Below are 19,886 nucleotides of genomic sequence, written 5' to 3' on the forward strand. Positions count from 1 at the left end.
TAGTGTTTAGTCATTGGGAAACACCTCATGTGTCAGCCGAAGAGTGTGGGTGTCGTCCACCTGCTAACATGTGCTTTCCAGTTTTGTCTTTAAATTATATTTTATATTTATTAAAATATCAAAATTTACCAAAGTGAAAATATAAGAAAGCCCATGGACATCAGTTGAAGAATATTTGCTTCTAAGAGTAATTTAGTTATTGTATTGTGCTTTAAAAATTAAAAATACAAAAAAGCCTATATACGCAAGTTAAATAATTTTTTCTTTTAAAGGCAATTTATTCATTTTATTGTGATTTAAAAATGTGCAAACACATAGTTATTCCCAACTAATTTGATAATGACTAATAGATCTTATAAAAATATTGTATTACTCTTAATAATTAGTTCAATGATTTTCTCTTGGAATGAAAAATTCATCATTTCACTATTTCAATCCATAATGAATTGAGTTTGTGTGTACAATGAAACCCTGATTCTTTTTAAAACAATTTATTAATCAAGGGAGTGTATTTTTTCTTTAGCAATTAAGATTCAAATATAATGTTTGGCTATGATAAATTTTCAATTATTCAAATATAATGAGTGTATATTCTTATTAGATATGGAGAGGTCTAATGGTAATAAAAAAAAAAAAAACAGAGCAAAAGAATTATATGAAATAACAAAATAACATTGAAATAATTAACTCAAACAATTTCACACCAATGCAAACCGTGTGTGGTACTAATCATTTTCACGAGTACAAGATCAATAATATTTTTGCAATCACTACAAGATCAACAATTACTTATATGAACTAGATAATATAATGTCATATCTCTAATATAGTTATCAAATTCAATTTGTGATCTTACCTTGCATGAAATCTAAATTACTAGGTCATCAAATCAACTTATTGTAATTAGATTAGTCCATATTTTAGATCAATGAGTTTTTTTCCTCCTAAATTATATAATAATTGTAAACATTTTATGGTTTCTCTTTCAGCCTTTTTGGAACTAAATTATATACTGAATTTAATTCAATTCATAAGAATATTTGAATTTAATTGATAACCTATTATAATTTTTATGTTTAGAATAAAATTCTAAATTACTAGGTCATCAAATCAACTTATTGTAATAAGGTTAGTCCATATTTTAGACCAATGAGTTTTTTTCCTCCTAAATTATAGAATGATAGTAAAAATTTTATGGTTTCTCTTTAAACCAAATCACATGCTGAATTGAATTTAATTCATAAGAATATTTTAATTTAATTGATAACTTATTATAATTTTTATGTTTAGAATAAAATATTAAATCATGTAATTGAATTCAATTATACTATTTGGAATACATGTGAAAATATATTGAATTGATAATCTTGATTATTTTGCTCTTAACTTAGAATCATTTTTGTTACAGAAATTATTTTTTGATTACAATGACCTTTATATTTATTTAAAATGACATAAAATAAAAATTTTAAAGAAGATATAAATAGACCTATTTCATTCTTTTAAACATTCAAGCATTTAAACAAAAATTTTCAATGACCCAAATGTCATGTAATGTAGTTAACAACTAAAACCATCTCATCTTTCAAAACTTTCTATCATTTACTTGAATATCAAAAGAGCCCGAAGGAACACAACTAACCTTTTGGAAGTTTTTGAAAGTCTTGTCAATACTCTTTCCCACTTCAAGCAATTTATTGGGCTAAAAAACCAAACCTTTTGTTAAAAAAATCAGTGGTTAAAAAGGGTGAAGGAAGAGATATGAAATAGGCTTTTTAGAGGAAAGAAAGAGGTGTATTTTTAGAATATTATTCTTCATTTGGAATTATTGTAGCAAATTAAACTCCCTCTTGATTTGTTTTTGCACATTTTTTTATGATTTGAATTCTATTTGGGATTCAAATCAATACCTTCAAAAGAGTGTCTAACATAAGAATTGATTTAACCATGTGAATTGAATTCAATTCACAAGGTTCCAAACAACTTATTTGTCTTACTCCTTTCTCACTTTATTTTGGATGCATTTTTTCTCCTTTTGTATATGGGCATCCATTTGTGGCATTAAAGCCTTTTAATTTTCTTATTGAAGATATTATTTATATTTTAATTTTAGCTTCAGAATCTTTTATTGTTGTCAGTAAATTCTTTTTAAAGCTATTAGATATAATACTTAGGGTTAAACTTGTGAGGAGGTGACAACTACTTCACAATCAAATAAGATATAGATTCTACAATAATTGAAATCAAAGATATCAAACAAAAAAGAAGGTTTCAAGCAAGAAAATCCTTACAAACCATGAAGGTTTGTAACAAGTGTGATATAATAATAGCTAAGAATAAAAAATAAAGCAAAGCTAAGGGAAAATGAAATTACAGTAATAAAGAAAGCTTGTAAATAAAGTAACAAAAGTAAATTATGAAGAAAGATAAAGCTTAAAGCTAATAGAAGCAAGCTTGGAATGGAATTGTATTGAAAAATTGTGTGTATAAATATTGGTTAGGGAGTTAGAATGAGAGTTGATATCCTTATATACTAGTCTAAGACCTTAAAACTAGTCTCGTGCAAGAATTCAATTTCTATATTGAATTTGGTTGTCAAGTTTCAACAAGAAAATTTTAATTGAACAAATTCATGTAATCATAATATTATAAGAAACAAGAAAAAGAAACCAAATTAGGAATCAACTATTAACTAGGAAAAAAATTACTAAATAGGATAAAAGTTAATGTTCAAATCAGAGAAGGAAACAAGAATCTCAAATAATAGGACTATCAAATCTTTTATATAGACTACACATGAAAAACTTAAGCTAAAAAATTCATGAAGTCTTTTAGAATAATCTTGGTCATAAAATCTCTTATGTCCAAATTAATGAGATGTAAATTGGCTACAATTGATAGAAAAACTTCTTTAAATATCAATGAGTCCAATTGTAATCCTTTGTTAAATAACTCTTGCATACATGTACATAACTTGAAATTTTTATTTTGGATGTAAAAAATATCCACATGTTGCTTTAGAATCTCCTAATAAAAAATAAAAGGAAATTTATAATTTTACATAAAAGGAAAGAAAACTTTTAAACTAAGCCATCAATTTGACGGTGTGAATGATTAGTGTCTTGGATTTTCATGCCTTATTGGCTATTTGATTTGAAAGAGGAGAGAAAAACTATTACTTTGTAAGCTATTTGAATTCAACTTTTTTTTTTTCACAACAACTAGAAAAATCCTCTTTTATAATGAAAAATTGAGTGTGCCCTAAATAACTATCTATAAAACTTAATAGTTTGTTACTGGTAGCAAAATCAACTAGCATATCAGGCATGAACATGAGATATCATGCTAGTGTATACTGAACTAATATGTAGGTGTTTGTCTAATAACATATACACTGAACTAGCTCGTATGAGGATTCTATATGGAGAGATAACATATGTCTATGAAAAGACTCATGTGATAGCTTTTTAAATGATCTTTAAACCTAAGATCACTAAATAATCTTATATAGAGAATGCTATTCTTTGATCTCGTCCATATATTATCTTAATTAGAGGTAACAAATGAGAAGATATTAGGTATAATATGAACTATATTAAGATATTTGAGTGATCAAGAAACGATTCACCACCCTAGATGAATAAGGAAAAATGTTCCACCTATGTTTGAATAATATTGATTGTGATATCCTTTCACAAGGAGGAATAAGATTTAAAAATAGTTTCAAACCTTATCAAAATAATCAATGTTTATGATGTTTAGAACAAACATGATTTGACAAAACAAACACAATTCATACTCCAATGTCTAAATCATAACATTCTTGATTAATGAATAATAATTACACCAAGAAGCTGGTCATTGAAATTAATTCATACCACTTATAATTTTCTAATATTTTGAGTATCATGACATGTTGTTAGATGATGCACTTAATTTTCAAGTATAAGTCAATAAATTATTAAATTAATAATAAATTATATTCTTTAATTTACTTTACTTTATTTTATTTTATTTAGGATTATAATTTATATTTGAGCTAACATATTAAAAACTTAATGGGTAACAAACATTAAGAACTATTGATAAGAAATTAAATTGGGATGACTAATCAAGTAGGAATTAATTGTAAATAAATTTTAGAAATTGAGGATTAAAATGTAATTAATATTGGGAATTACAATTCTAGACCTAAAAAAATTAAGTAGGGACTTGATCGCATAAATTTTTAAAACTATCCTGAAATAATATATGTGATATATTTCACGAGGCAAAGTGATATTTTGCTATTGATAGAGTTATTTTGTTTTTTCCTATAAATAGAATGTTATGCCTCCTATTGTTTTTTTTTTTATAAACTATACATACCCTACACATTAGATACACCTATACAAATAAGTATAATAGAGAAAAAAAAGAGTTAGCACTCAAAGCATAATAATCTTTTTCTCCTAAAAAATATTTTAAGAGATTTTTGAAATGGTGGATTGAGTGGATTACTATTAGAGGTCGAACAATTGAACGACTTGTGGTTTACGACAACTCATCTTTGAAGAGTTGATCTAACCTATGAAAGAATAATTGTTCTTCAGGTAATCTTTGCATAAACTCTAAATCCTAGATTGTCTAATGGGACCCTCGGGACTTCAAAAAAAATTATTTATTTTTTTCGCTATATTTATGTATTTTTGGAAACCCAACATTCATATTTTGGTGTGGTTATATTAATATTGGAAATTCAATACAAACTCTAAGCTTGCCATTCTTTTTAATAAAAAGGAAAAATGTTAAAGAATAATTCTACATAGCATGCTATTTGTTTAAAACATGCTTTAAGAAGTTTCTTGATTTCCTCTTTTACTTTACTAACCACATTAGGAGCCATCCTAGCATTGGTTGTTTGAATACTTTAAACTTGTGCTTAATATAAGAAAAAAAAAGGTGTTTGACAAATTCTTTCACAATACTAGACATTTCAATTTAGTCTTATACAAAGCAATGCATGTATTTGAATAAGAGATTAATAATATTTTTGTTATAATCACACTTAAGCAAATAACCTATGAATGTTAGTTGTGGTTGATTGTTTGTTCCCAAGTTGTGATATTGAAGGTAAAACATGAAATGGTTGTGGTGTTAGGGGCATGTCTTTTTATATAGAAATTTTGCTCGATAATTTTTTTTTTCTAGAAATAGAAGTTCAAAGCCTTAGTTATGACCGATAGGCATTTTACAATCTTGAATTATCAATTAATTCTATTAAGAGTCATTATGACCTAGTTTCTCTAAAGTTAGAGTTTCTAGTTTACTAAAGTGATACATTTTATTCATATAAAAATATATTTATTATTAATAAAGACTTTTTTATTTTTAATATTGTTTTATATTTAATTAAAAAGTAAAGAGTTAAGATAAAGTCCTTGGTAAAAAATACTTTGTAAAATAAATTATAAAGTGATTATAATTATGAGATTTCTATTGCATCAAATAAATGTTTCTAAATGTTCATAGTCAATATTAAGACTAGATATTAATTAAAGTTGTTGAGATTGATACATATTATGTTCTTTTATTTATAAAAGAAAGTAGTTGTTATCATAAAATAAGGTATGAGAGATACTTAGAACTAATATGTAGGTGCTTGTTAATAACATGTATACTATACTAATCCATATGAAAGATTCCATATGGAGAGATCATTTGTGTATATGGAAAGGCTCACATGATAGTTGTGTAAATGATCCTTAAACTTGAGATCACTAAGTTATCTTATATAAAGAATATTATGTTTTGATCCTCACTACATATTATCCTAATAAAAGGTAACAAATAGAAAGATATTGGATATAATATGAACTATATGAAGGTATTTAAGAGATCAAAAAAGGATTTGTTACCCTAGATAAATTAGAGAAAATGTTTCATCTAATTTCAAATAATATTGATTATGAAGTCCTTATACAAGGTATAATGAAATTTAAAAAAAGTTCCAAATCTTATTCATAGAATAAATGACTACGGTATTAAGAACAAACATGACTTGATAGAGTATACACATTCTATGATATAATATCTAAATTGAAATATTTTTTATGAAAGGATAATAATTACATCAAGAAATTAGTTATTGAAAGATTAAGTCAAACCACGTATGACTTGGGGGGATCGTGACATGTTACTAGACATTGTACTAAAAGGGTTTTAAGAGACTTCTCACTTGTGGTTCGGATGGATTACTTTTAGATGCTAGATACTTGGATGATTTATGGTTTGTGACAACTCAACCTTGAAAAAGTTGACCAAACCTTGAAACAAAGATCTAATTTTCAAGTAATCTTTGCATAAAACTTAAATGACCTTAAATTGTCTAATGAAATCCTTGAGAACCCCAAAAAATTTTAAATTAATATTTCCACTACGTGTAATAGTTTTGGGAAACCCAACACTTATTAGTACTAGTATCTTAATCATATATCCATACATTAACCATAGAGAAAGTGACTAAAAAGGCTTGTTAGTTTCTTTAAGTACTTCATGCTACCATCTATATGCCAAAAAAACATTATTGGTTCAAGAAAAGAAGGCACAAACATATTAGAATAGATTCAATCTTGACCAAGAAAAATAAATCTCGATCCTAGCAGCCCATTTAGATTTGTTGAAAATATATTCATGGTTGTATTTAGGAAAAGATCCTCATTGAATTGCATCTTTTTTTCTATAGACTTCAACCTATCAAGCTTTAACGCCTTTTAGATTTGGTTTCTGAAAATCACATAATTATTAGTAGAGTATTTCTATGAATTGTTTTATTTTCATTATGTTTTCCCATTAAGCTGCTCTTGTGTTGGGAGTAGATGATTACCAATTAGCTTACTTTGCCTATCATGCATGATCTGGTTAAATATTTCATCTACTTGTGCAATATCAAAAAAATATTTGTGAGCCAAAGATTCCTTTCTAGCTTTGGCATTTGTTCTCTTCAATGTTAGGTATTCAAATGGTTGCTCATCTTTAAGTTCTATTATGCAAATATCCTTATCATATTTTTTTTATCAGAATAATTCGACCCAACTTATACTATATAGTTGGAGAGACAATTGAAAGAAGTGTTGGCATTATATGTTCCATTGAGGGGGTTTTTTTATTGCAAAAACATTCAAAGTTTGATCATACTGAGATGTTTTATTAGAAAAAACATGTATATCTTCAAACTTTTGACCAATAAACTTTTTTGGATTAGCCAATTCATTTCTTTAAGAACCATTTAGATATAATTTCTTTAATGTAGGAAGGTCGAGCACTTCATGATTTTGTTTCTAAATCTTTAGGAATATACATAGATAGTCTCTCAAGGTTGTTGGAAAATATTATCCAACTCAATAATAGTTACTTTTGACTATATGATAAAAATATTCATGAAATTTATTTTTCATCTTAGGACAAGAGTAGATGGAATTTAGTGATAGGGATCATTTTAGTCAATGATAACCTAAAAGTTTAAGATGGAGATAAGGTTCTTGAGCAACATCTTCATATTAATATAGGAACTTAGATAAATACTCTTTCATGCACTCACCATATTTTTCCTAATAATTATTTATAAGCACTAACCTTTACACCTCTTAGAATAGGGTAAACAGCGTCCACTCAATCTGTATATGATTTTTTGTGTCATTGATTTATTGTTCATATTAATCCATATGAATGTTAAACCAACTTTACTTAATCAATCCTATTATTATCCTAAGGTTTGCATTATCCAATGCTTGGGCAAACAATTTGTGATTAATTGGTTGGGTTTAGAGATATAATTAAGCATGTGTTAGTGGTGGTGGAGGCACCTATTGATACCATATCAATAACATATCTTAGTAAGGAGGTAGACATAAAAGATGAGCATTTTGAAAAAAAAAAAAGGTGCATGAGGTAAAATAGTGTTTGGAAATATGTCATGATCAACAAGCAAAGTAGGCTCGTGAGGACTAAGGTGAATGTAAAGACCTCAAACTGAAACAGACAAACTAAAAGAAAGAGGAATGATAGAATGAGATCTTTTATTATTTTCTGTATAAGTTTGGTGTTAGTAACAACTTGACCCCTATAAACTGCGTGAAAGAATGGTCTTCCTATAATGCTATTGAGTGTGGTGCACTTTCCATGTTGTTCAATTATTTTTGAGGTTTTTTTTCTTGAAATACATGATTAAATCCCATCAAGTGTGCCACTTTATAATGATATGTTACTAATATAAATTTCTCCTCAACTTTAAAGAGTTTGAAGAATTTTTTTAATGCTTGAAACTCAAGCTATAACAAGACAATAACTACCTCTAAATCAAATAAGTTAGAAACTTTCTTAAGAACCTGGACATAACAAGTCCAGATAAGATAGGATTCATGAAGCCATCATGAATAAATTACAAAATCTAATAAAATTCATAGGTCTTTTACAATAACAATCCTTAATACCTATATTTTCCTTTTCCATTTTTGTTCACAAACGTTTTTTCCATTGTAGGCTTTTATGACCAATTTAATAAACAATTTCTTATAATTTGTTAAATAAAAACAAAACTCAACAAAAGAGGACCAAAATGTAAAACAAAAAGAAACCATATGGCTAATCTCAAATTCACTTGAAAAAGTTCTTTTTAGTCCACCTAATTTCATTTTCCTTCCTGTACAGTTCCTTTAATTTTTGTAATTTTAATTTTGGTCTGAAGGTTGATTTTGTTTATTTTTCAGTCCATGAGTTTAAGAAAGGAGACAACAACTCATTGGAAAATGAAAAAAGAGAGAAAAATTCATCGGTTCAACACATTTCGATGAAAAAAAGGATGATCTTGGTTTCACTGGGTTCTATTCGGTGAGAGGAGTTCCATTAAGTTATGTTTAGACTTTTATCTTGCTTAAGAAAGTAGACTAGAGCTTATGAAGTTTTTTGAATTTGAGTTAATTTTTAATTTTTTAACCAATCTTGTGCTAATTTAAGACTACAAATGGTTTTCTTAAGGCTCCTTAGGTGTTTTTAACCGAAAAATGATTGAAAATTAGTTTTTTTTTATCCAAGAAGTTAAAGACCAGACTTTTGGCTAATGAAGCTGGCTGGAGATGAACTAGAGAAGATGCGTTGTCTACTATTTTTTTCTAAGTGGATGACATGTCACTCAACCCTTAAAAAAAAAATGAACGCCAAACATGTGGGTCTGACATCATAAGCAATGCGCGTATGACTCTCTATTTGTTGGGCTGACCGCCAAGCTTTGACCCATATGTATTTTTTATTTACATTTAAATACACTATAAAAAATAAACAATATATTTCAATTGTTATTCAATTTTTCCATAGTTCTCAAATAATATTATAGGTTTTAATGAAAATATTAATAATATTTTCAATTATTATATACATAATATGAAACAAAAAATTGCCTGAATATTTAACTAAAATAAAATTTATGATTTTAAATTTTTTTAATATATTTTTGATATAATTTTATCACATTTACCATTATTTGTTTTTTGTCTTCAATTGCATATAAAATACTGAGATATTTTTTAATATGTTTTTATTTTTCTTTTAAGACCCGGATGGATTTTTGCTTAGAAAATAATCTTGGTAATTTTATAAAATGTTTTCATTAGAACAAAAAGGATATATTAATAAGAAAATTGAATTTAGATTGGAAAAATACATTTTTTCTTCTCATTTCAAATGGTTGAAATTTTGTTTTAACAGAGTATAAGTTATTATTTCAGTTAAAAATATATATAGCTATCTAATTAAATGAGAAAAATTAAGCACTTCCAAATATGTTAATCAATATATAATTATCAATTTATTTTATTAAATAAAAACATTGAATTTTTGTTTCATGCTTTAAAAATTTTAAAAATGAAAAATATTTTTCATGTAAAATGTTTTTTTCTCTCGTTAAATATTTTACATGTAAAATATTTTTCAATGGTGGTGGAGGTGATAAGATAGCAGTGGTGGTGAGGTGGTCATGGTAATAATAAAAAAAGAGGTGGTCATGGTGGTGATGGAGGAGATGATAATGAGGTTGTCGTGGTGGTGAGGAAAAAGAAGAAGACGCTAGTGAAATGATAGCGGTGAAGAATGAGGTGATAAAGTGGTTGTGGTGATGAAAAAGAAAAAGAAAAAAGTTATGGTGAGATGATGATTATGGTTGAAATAGTTAGATGATATTGTAAATGAATTATTATTTGTAAAATATTTTATGGAATTTCATAAACTTAAAATATTATCCAGTAAATAAATAAATTTAAAGATTAACTGTAAAATATTTTTTATTGACTAGTTTTCCTATAAAATATTTTACAAAAAAAATCATTTTCTATATAATTTTTTTTTAAAATAAATATGATAAAATCTGAAAATTATTTTTCTTAAAAATATTTTACTCAAAACCAACTTACGCTTAATGTAAAAAAAACAATTAGCCTCGCCTAATATTTCTTTTTTTATATTACAAATTAACTTTTGATCGACACTATGTATCACAAGTTAGGTAACTAGTAAACACTATCCACACAAAAGGTACACTTTAGGTTAGATTTAGTAAATGACAAGCCAATCAAATGAAAGCCCTCCCTCCAGATCCAATGTAACAAGTCAACCTCTCTCTTTGCATCTCTATCTCTCAATACCTTCCGTCACAAACACACTTCATTTACACTCCTTGTCGTTTGTTCTTACGGTCACAGTCACAGCTGCAAATTTTTCTTATGACCGAAAAACACACAACGCACTCTCCCTAAATTACCGTATTACCCCTTCATCCTTTCCTTTTTAGACCTCTTTTGACCTTCACCCAGACGGCCACACTCACTCACTCACTCACTCACAATGGACAACAATACCTCTCGCTCTGAGGTTTCCGACTGCGGCGATCCAACGAGGCCGGAGTCCGGCGGCGGCGGTGCTAGGTACAAGCTGATGTCGCCGGCCAAGCTTCCGATCTCGAGGTCGGCTTGCATCACGATCCCTCCTGGACTCAGTCCGACCTCGTTTCTTGAGTCTCCAGTTCTTCTCTCTAATGTTAAGGTTAGTCGTTTCTACTTCACTTAATTGTTGTTTGGATCGTAGTTCTTGTTTTTTCTGTTTGATTGCTGAGAAAATGATAGAAAGTAGAGGAAATAAGATCTGTTTGGGAGCTGAGATAAGTAGAGCGAACTGGAGGAGTTAAATTTTTTCTTTAATGTAAGATTCAAAGTTGTTTTTGTTGTTGTTGTTGTTATTATTGTTTATAAATGAAATAAAATTGTCATTTCTACTATTTAACAGCTATCAAAAGAACGGTGTTGTTTGTAGCTTCGTGTCGCTGAGTTCAAGAAGTGGAGAATTGACTTTAAAAGAAAAGATGCTCTTACTTTCATTAAAAAACAAAAAACAGCTTGAAATTTGAAATGCCAGTTATTATATTTGTGTTGTTTCGTTTCTTGTTTAGATTTTTTATTCATGTAATTTGGGAGTGCTTATGTTGGAACCTGAAGTTAGATTCTGATGCTTGATGATATAATAACTCTGAATTTGGTACCATGTCTAGTGTGTAGGAGAATATGACTTTTTTAGTATTATCAGTATGAGCTTTCCCTTTTTATGTTCTGTTTTCTTTTCTTTTTGTAAATGCCTGTTTTGGATTTTCACATAATGAGTCTTTGTGGTGCTGTTTGTTTATTGTCTATGCTTTTATTGTGTTATTCCATTTGTTTGTGTGAAGAATATGGAATAGATGCGTTGATGACGAGATTGATATTAAAATGCGATATGACTACAAAGTGGAAGGAGAAGCTACAAGGGATATGTGAATCAAAGGAACGAGAATAAACTCGATTATCTGTAGAGAGAATATATTGGTTGCCCATCATGACCATCTATATAGCTGAAGCTTGAATGTGATATGTATTATATTGGTGCTCAAGCATGAGAAATTGGGTTTGAGGCTTTGTTCAGTTGAGTGTTAATTTCTAGATTGAAAGTATTGGGCTATATGGAAATATTTTAAAATTGAAGTTACAATTTAGCTTCTCTTCACCTTTAGTGGGTTCAATTTTTGTTCTCTCTTTTTATATTTGCTGAGTTTCCTTATGCTTGTGTCACCTGGTGAGAATCAGTTAGCTCTCATCAAGTGTTTATATGCGCTGATCTTTGTATGTCTTGATGCCGATAAGAAAGTATATCTTAGAGCTTCACGGATTTGGCACCAGTTAAAAAGTATGGAGAGTGGAGACAGTAGCATAAAAAAAAACATAGTTATCAGTTGAGCTTTTGATGAGGGCCTTAGGATGTTCAGGGATTATGCAGCTTCCATGTATCTTGATTTTCTATTCTTTTTTATTTTTGTTTAGTTGATCTGCTTGTACTTCATTTTAGAAGTATCTTTTAAGACTGATTCAATATCTTCTTGGCTTCATAGGCAGAGCCTTCCCCCACTACTGGTACGTTTACTAAGCCTCGAACAGCTCTTGGCTCTCTTAGCTCCACTCCATATTCTGCTACAACTGTTTCATCCACAGCGTGCGGAGAAAGAAAATCCGACTACTTTGAGTTTAGACCATATGCTAGGTCAAACATGGTGAGTTCTTAATGAGATTTCAGATTGCCTTAAACTGCATGGTGACTTCTAAGTATTTGGAGCTCTTGTAATTTATTCTTCTATTTCCTTTTTTTGACTTAAATTGCATGATAGGCTACCAGTCTTGAATTATTTCAATAATTATATGGTACTTTCAGACCTCATTCATGTTTAAATAACAGCTTCTATAATTCCTTGCATTACTCAGCATCTTCTCCTACTTTCCTTTATCCTGTATGCTGGTAGTGACTAAATATATAGCTTCTCCAACTCAAAACTTGACCTATATTAACCACTTTGAGATTTCTCAACAATTGCCATATATTAACCGAAACATTCACTGCCAATGAGCCATTGGTTTTATTCATTCTCATTCAGAATAATAATTGCATAAAGGTGTAATTAAGAGTTGAATAACGAGGCTTCTTTTTATACCTGATCATCCTTTTTTCCCCTTTTCAGAATTATTTATGTTGATAATCTCATTTCAATTCATGACATCTGCAAGTGGCCTTGCTGGGGGGGAATTGTTTGCCTAACACGTCAATTATTTTTAGGTTTCTGCAGATATAAACCATCAGAGGAGCACACAATGTGCTCAAGTCCAAAGCCAGTGCCATTCACAATCATTTGCCTCACCACCTTTGGTAAAAGGTGAGATGGAAGTATCCACAAATGAGTTGAGTCTGTCAGCATCCCTTCACATGGTTACTTCAGTTGCTAGTGCACCTGCTGAAGTTGATTCAGATGAACTAAACCAAACGGGGCTCTCTAGCAGTGGGCTTCAGGCATCACAGTCTGATCATAGAGCAGGAACTGCGCCTTCAATGTCATCTGATGATGGATATAACTGGAGAAAATATGGACAGAAACATGTTAAGGGAAGTGAGTTCCCTCGAAGCTATTACAAATGTACACATCCTAACTGTGAAGTGAAAAAGTTATTTGAGCGCTCCCATGATGGACAAATAACAGAGATTATCTACAAGGGTACACATGATCATCCTAAACCACAACCCAGCCGCCGATATGCCTCTGGTTCTGTTTTGTCCATGCAGGAAGATAGATTTGACAAGTCTTCATCTCTGCCTAACCAAGGTGGTATGGATTAAACTTCTTAGGGAATTCAGTTTGCTTTTTACTTCCCTAATGTATTAACTAATGTTCGTTCCTTCACTCCTTCCCCTTCCCTTTCTTTCACTTTCATTGCAGACAAGTCACCTGGTGCTTATGGACAGGTGCCTCATGCTATCGAGCCAAATGGTGCCCTTGAACTGTCTACTGGAGCAAATGATGATACTGGAGAAGGTGCCGAAGACGATGATGATCCCTTCTCAAAAAGAAGGTATCAGTTCAGAACACCCTTAAAGTTGTTTGTAATAGACACATACTAACCAAGCGATGGTCTAATTACATTGAGCAGGAGGTTGGATGCTGGAGGTTTTGATGTTACTCCAGTGGTCAAACCTATCCGGGAACCACGTGTTGTCGTGCAAACTCTGAGTGAGGTTGATATACTGGATGATGGGTACAGGTGGCGCAAATATGGCCAGAAAGTGGTGAGAGGAAATCCTAATCCAAGGTATGTTTTGTGTTGATGAGTTAAGTAGTTGCTGCTTTTTTACTGTTATGGTCCTTTATATCATGTATGACTCTTTTCTTGAGTAGTTTAGTGAATTTCTTGGATAGTCCTGTGCATCAGTACATTTTTAGCAGTCATATGCTGTGCATATTGGATAAAATGACAGAATAAGCAGATACAATCTTTTGAATATGATCAATGCCCAATCTTTCTGGCTAGGTGTCTGACATGAAATTAACCATGATCCATAAACTACTTATTTGATCTCATTAAATTTAGCTTTTAATGTGAAACTAGTCTCACAATATGTGCTTTGCTGAAGGACACTGGGGTTGGGTTATATTCCGACAAAAGAAGATAATTCTTATTCTTAAGTATTGCTATTGTAGCAAGATAAAGGTGTTGAAAATTTAACAAATGTTGGGTTTAGTGAAAATTCTGAATGCATGAAGGGAAGGAAATATCCATCCATTTTTAGAAAAAAAGATGCACAAAGATAAGGAGACAACCAAAATAATCTGGTTATTTCATTTGCTTGTGCAACTTTCTTGTATTCATAGGAAGAGCTTGAAGGATATCTAATTATTTGCTAATTTTGTTTTCAATCTATAAATAAGTATGGTGGCATACTTCTTATTGAGGTATTGTTCTTGAAACTTCAATAAAAGGTTGGGGAAATGCAGATCTTCTTAAGCCTGTTAAATGTTTTAATTTTTCCTGAATTAGATGTTTTTGCAATTGCATCCTTGTCTAGAAATTGTGTACGTTCAGCCAAATGCAGAATAAGGTTGTGAAGATGTTTTAATAACCTGAATATATCTTAAAAGAAAAAGGAATTCCCCTTCTCGATAGAGCGGAAGTATAAGACATGATGTGGTGAAAATATGTGCTATGAAGCTAAAACTTACTGGCGAAATGCTTAATTGCTCTCTTAAAATCTGATTGGGCTGGAATCAAAGCTCTTATTAACTAAGACTTTTTAATGGCTGGTCCTTAAAAACAAGGATGGATCCACACCCATTCTTGAAAAATTTGTCAGCATAAGGATTTAATACTGATTTTGCACTTCTTATTCCATGCCAGCATCCCCTTCTTTTGATCAAAATATTATCTGTCCTTGTTCCAAATGTGATGTAGAACCATCAACAAGAGAGACAATGTTGAAGAAAATTCAATTTTTTTTTTCAATCAATAATACCTAAAATAAAAACCCTGAATGACTGCACAGGTTGTTTGTTTATGTTAATTAATATTCCCTGGATAAACTTGGAAGTTGATAGTGGAGACCTAGAGATTAATGTAATAATAACAAAAAATATCAATAGTTTACCATGTCAATGTAGAACAATTGTAATGCTCAGAGTTGTGCTCACACAGAACCATAGCTGGTTTTTTAAAATTTATTTATTTATTGCTTTGCACATATAACTACGCTTTATAACTTCTATGCATGAGCTTGCCCTGTCTTCTAGCTAAATTGTCAATATTTATTCAAAAAATATTTTCTACTCCTTCCCTATTTCACTGTTGTTTCTTATGAGATATTTATGCTTACTGATTCTTCAGGAGTTACTACAAATGCACAAATGCTGGATGCCCAGTTAGAAAGCACGTTGAGAGGGCATCGCATGATCCAAAAGCAGTTATAACCACATATGAGGGGAAACACAATCATGATGTACCTACAGCTAGGACAAACAGTCATGACATGGCGGGACCATCAGCTGTGAATGGACCCTCAAGGATTAGACCAGATGAAAACGAGACAATTAGCCTTGATCTTGGGGTCGGGATCAGTTCTACAACTGAAAACCAGTCCAGCGATCAGCAACAAGCTTTGCATGCTGAACTTATCAAACACGAGAACCAAGCAAGTGGTTCTAGTTTCAGAGTAGTTCATGCAACCCCAATTACGGCTTACTATGGTGTTTTAAATGGTGGCATGAATCAGTATGGATCTAGGCAAATTCCAGGTGAAAGCCGTAGCATTGAAATTCCACCTTATCCATATCCGCAGAACATGGGAAGATTATTAACGGGTCCATAAGTTTGTCTGAGTTTTAAATTTGTTTCCCGCATCCTTGCCTTACAGCTGGTAAATGGCAAAAGGTTAGAATCTGAATTTTAAGAATATGTATTGCTCTATATATATCTTTGCTTATGGTCTTAGAGCTCATCATCTTTGGTGTTCGTAACTTCCTCTTTGCAAGCTCATCTTTCTCCAGCTTCCATTTCATCAACTTTGCTAACCACAAAGTTTTGTATAAGTGTGAAAGCAATACCACTGAATGCAGCAGCATTGTAAACACTGGCTTGTTAGGACTACATCGTGATTATCTACTTGTGCATGTATAATTCAAAATTCCTGCAATTCTAGTTTTTATTTTCGGGACTTTTTTCTCAAGCCCGTGCAAGTTTGGTGATTTTGAATCGTATTATCAATTGAATGAATGCCCGCCCAGAGACGATTCTCATTTATGAAGCCAATCTGATGAATGCATTGCTTTGGAATTTTTTCCTACCACAAACAACAATAATTGCTCTCTTCTTTTTCTCCGGGGACAGGACAAAATGACCTAGATCATTCTCTCACCGGAGTTTATCTAAGAGCGGCTTGTCTTTTGGTGCCTTGCCCCTGTAGCATAAAGCAATCTGGTAAGCAGACCTCTATGGAATAAACCTGTTGCAAACGCTACTGGAATGGTTCCACCTAATAGGTAATCCAGGGAAATTTGATAGTGCAGATGTTAATGCATGTTTAACAGAGTGTATTAGAGAGAATGTAATGTATGAAATATGTCTTCCTCCATGTATTATCTAGATATAATTATAAGGAATCTTATTAAATAAGTAAAATACATAATACAATTAAAATAAACTTATAACATAAAGTGTCAACCCAGTTCTAGGTCCCCTAAAATTCTTTTATGTAAAAAATATTTTCCTTTATTTTAAAATATTAAAAAAAACTCCAAAAACATAAAAAATATATATTTTTTCATATATATATATATATATATAGACAAAATAACAAAGGCTGGAAATTCAATTACATCACTGGAGGGCTAGGGCCTAATTCAAGGAAACAATGAGGATTTGGCACCAAATTGATTAGGACAAACTTGCAAAATAATTAAGTTTAAGCATTTAGTTGAACTTTTAATGAGTTTAATTTAGGTCAAATTACAAGAATTGGAAGTTTTGGGGACCAATTTTGAATTTTAATAAGTTAATTGGTCAATTCAGGGGCTTAATTGTAAGGAAAAGAAAATTTGAAGACCAATTAGGGGTTTATATAAAGAAATTCAAAATCGAGAATCAAGATGCAAAAGACATGTATATTTAAGGACCAAAATTGACTAAATTAGGGGTCAAATTGAGACAAATTAAAAATTTAATGATTAATTAAGGATCAAAGTGCACAATTTAAAAACTAAGGACCTATTTATATAATTTGTGTGAATACGAGGATTACAATCAACATTGCCAAGGATGCGATTGCATGGATTAAAAAGTTTTCGGGCTAACTAAGGATGCATATATCAAAATTTAAAATACAAAGACTAGAATGAAAATTCTCATACCCCTAATTAAAGCCTTAATTTTTAGGATTTAGACGAAGCAACATGTCATTTGTGTTTTAATAAAGAGAAGGGATGGCATATTGATTTTTTTTTTAGTCGAGAAGGCTAATCGCCAAACCACTTTCAAGTGAATGAATGCGGTGCGTCTTCAACTACCCTAGAGGCTCTAGTTGGCGTCAAACGACTGGGAAACACTTTCTCTACAAATATCAGTCATCCACATCAAATGCTTATACACTATTTGTCTCGAAGAACTCGCCGATATCTTATCCCTAGTTAGCCTCCCTTGCTTTGACAAATTTAAGCCGATTGAGATCCAATCTTTCGATCAAAGAATATGGAGTTATGAACCTCCAAATCAAGTGTGGTTTATTCCTAGTTATACATCTGCATCACCTCTTCATCTCTTAGGTCCTTTAATGGCATGTTTGCATCTCAAATTCCATGATTAATTCATCAAAGTACCATCATATCCATTCAACCTTGACTAAAAAAAAAAAGTCACTTGTAAAAGAATAGACTTTGAGGTTATTTTCACTTGATAAGGTTCATAGTAAAAGGATAAAAGAAAACCAGATACTACAACTTTCAGGGAAGGTTATAGAAGAGAAAAAAGGGGGGGAAATCTTCCATAACCATATATATTTGGAAAACCACTAAGGAAATGATGAATGATTTTGTAACTTCTTGATTTTGTTACAACCTATAAAAGAGATTATCTTTCTAAAGAGAGGAAATAGAGAGAGGAAGATTGAGAAAGAAATTCTAAGAAAAAAAAGAGAAAAATAGTAAGCAAAAATAAGAAAAAAGAGAGAAAAGAATAAAGGAAAACGAATAGAAGAATAAAGGGTTTAAAGTAAGCAGGAAATAAGAAGAAAAGGAGCACGACTATCCAGAAAAAAGGCAACATTGTAACTAAAAGTATACTACTTGCCCTAGGGTGTAGCTTAATGAACACAACCCTTCTTAATACATTTTAAATTTGTACTTTAATGTTTATTGTTCATCTATTGTGATTAGTTGTTAGTTTAATGGAAAATGTATGTGTTTTTAATATGTATAATCATGTCTTGAAGTAATATGCATGTTTTGGGATGTATATTTTGATGTGTAGTGTAGTCACAGTATCTATTTTGATTTCATGTGTTGATGATAAGTGATTTACTAAAATTGTGATCATATGTTGTTTTTGGTGAGATACTGGGTTTAATCCAGCTATGTTCATAATAATGTTCGTTGAAAACAAGTGTTAGAATCAATGTAATAATGTTTAAAGTTGAAGAAACATATTTTTGAAGTTCTGTGGTTAATTTGGTTTAATTGTTGCGTTGTAATTTTTTTTCTTGAGTTTTTGATGGTTCAAACAAGTTATTATAAGCATGTTTAAGCTAAAGTTGTCGGGTTTGAAGTTGTTTCTAGGTTTTTCTGGGTTTCTATGTTAGTGTTCATAGGCTGCAATTTCAATCTCCTTGCAAATTGATGTTTTTGGCCTATCTTTTGTGCTTTGATCGAAGTTTAAACCTACACATGGATGTTCTTTGTTTATAATTAGTCCTTTTGAGGCTTGATTTGGATTAATCAATCCTTTAACCCTTATGAAGACTTGGTGACACGACCAAAAAATTGATGTCTTCTCCCAAGTGCAGGAGTGTCGAAGTAATAAATAATCCACACACAAAAGGAGGTTCCATTAATGGTATTTCAAATAATAATAATAATAATAATAATAATAATAATAATGATAATAATAATAATAATGAGTTAAAGAGAATTTAGAGATGTAAGATTAATATGAAGATTAAACAATGATAAAAACAGTTGTCAAGGTTAGAAGATCCATTAATGGTATTTCAAATAAGTATAATATAAATTCTTTTTATTACTCAACTAGAAACCACACACAAAAGGAGGTTCCAATCGGATGATTTGTCATTAATAGCTCATTATAAATTATTAACATGATCATATTAATTATCTTATTCAAGTAACATCAAACTTTTAAATATTGTCAGGAATTTATGATGCTAACTTATGTTAACAACAAATCAAGTTCGTTTCATAGCACATGTGTAGGTTATACCATACGGTTGGCTATGAAAGTGCCAAGCATTTGTTGTAC

General features: G+C 30.4%; 1 protein-coding gene across 4 annotated transcripts; it reads left to right on the top strand.

The window, feature by feature from the left end:
• Positions 1-10,831: 10,831 nt before the first annotated feature.
• LOC7485085 (probable WRKY transcription factor 20) lies at positions 10,832-17,170 on the top strand. Of its 4 annotated transcripts, none has more exons than XR_008060302.1 (7): positions 10,832-11,070; positions 12,443-12,601; positions 13,159-13,699; positions 13,814-13,946; positions 14,025-14,183; positions 15,750-16,292; positions 16,749-17,170. XR_008060302.1 is itself a non-coding variant. In XM_024587806.2 (6 exons), exons 1-6 carry the CDS (start codon positions 10,873-10,875, stop codon positions 16,228-16,230), a joined length of 1,671 nt encoding a protein of 556 aa, XP_024443574.1. In that variant the 5' UTR covers positions 10,832-10,872; the 3' UTR covers positions 16,231-16,634. The 4 variants fall into 4 exon arrangements, 2 of the variants coding, with proteins under 2 accessions (XP_024443574.1, XP_002298853.1); XR_002978449.2 differs by having other exon boundaries at positions 10,833-11,070; positions 13,159-13,702; XM_024587806.2 differs by lacking the exon at positions 16,749-17,170 and having other exon boundaries at positions 15,750-16,634.
• Positions 17,171-19,886: the final 2,716 nt, after the last annotated feature.

The sequence above is a fragment of the Populus trichocarpa genome, chromosome 1 (genome assembly GCF_000002775.5).
Source record: "Populus trichocarpa isolate Nisqually-1 chromosome 1, P.trichocarpa_v4.1, whole genome shotgun sequence".
Classification (NCBI taxonomy): domain Eukaryota; kingdom Viridiplantae; phylum Streptophyta; class Magnoliopsida; order Malpighiales; family Salicaceae; genus Populus; species Populus trichocarpa.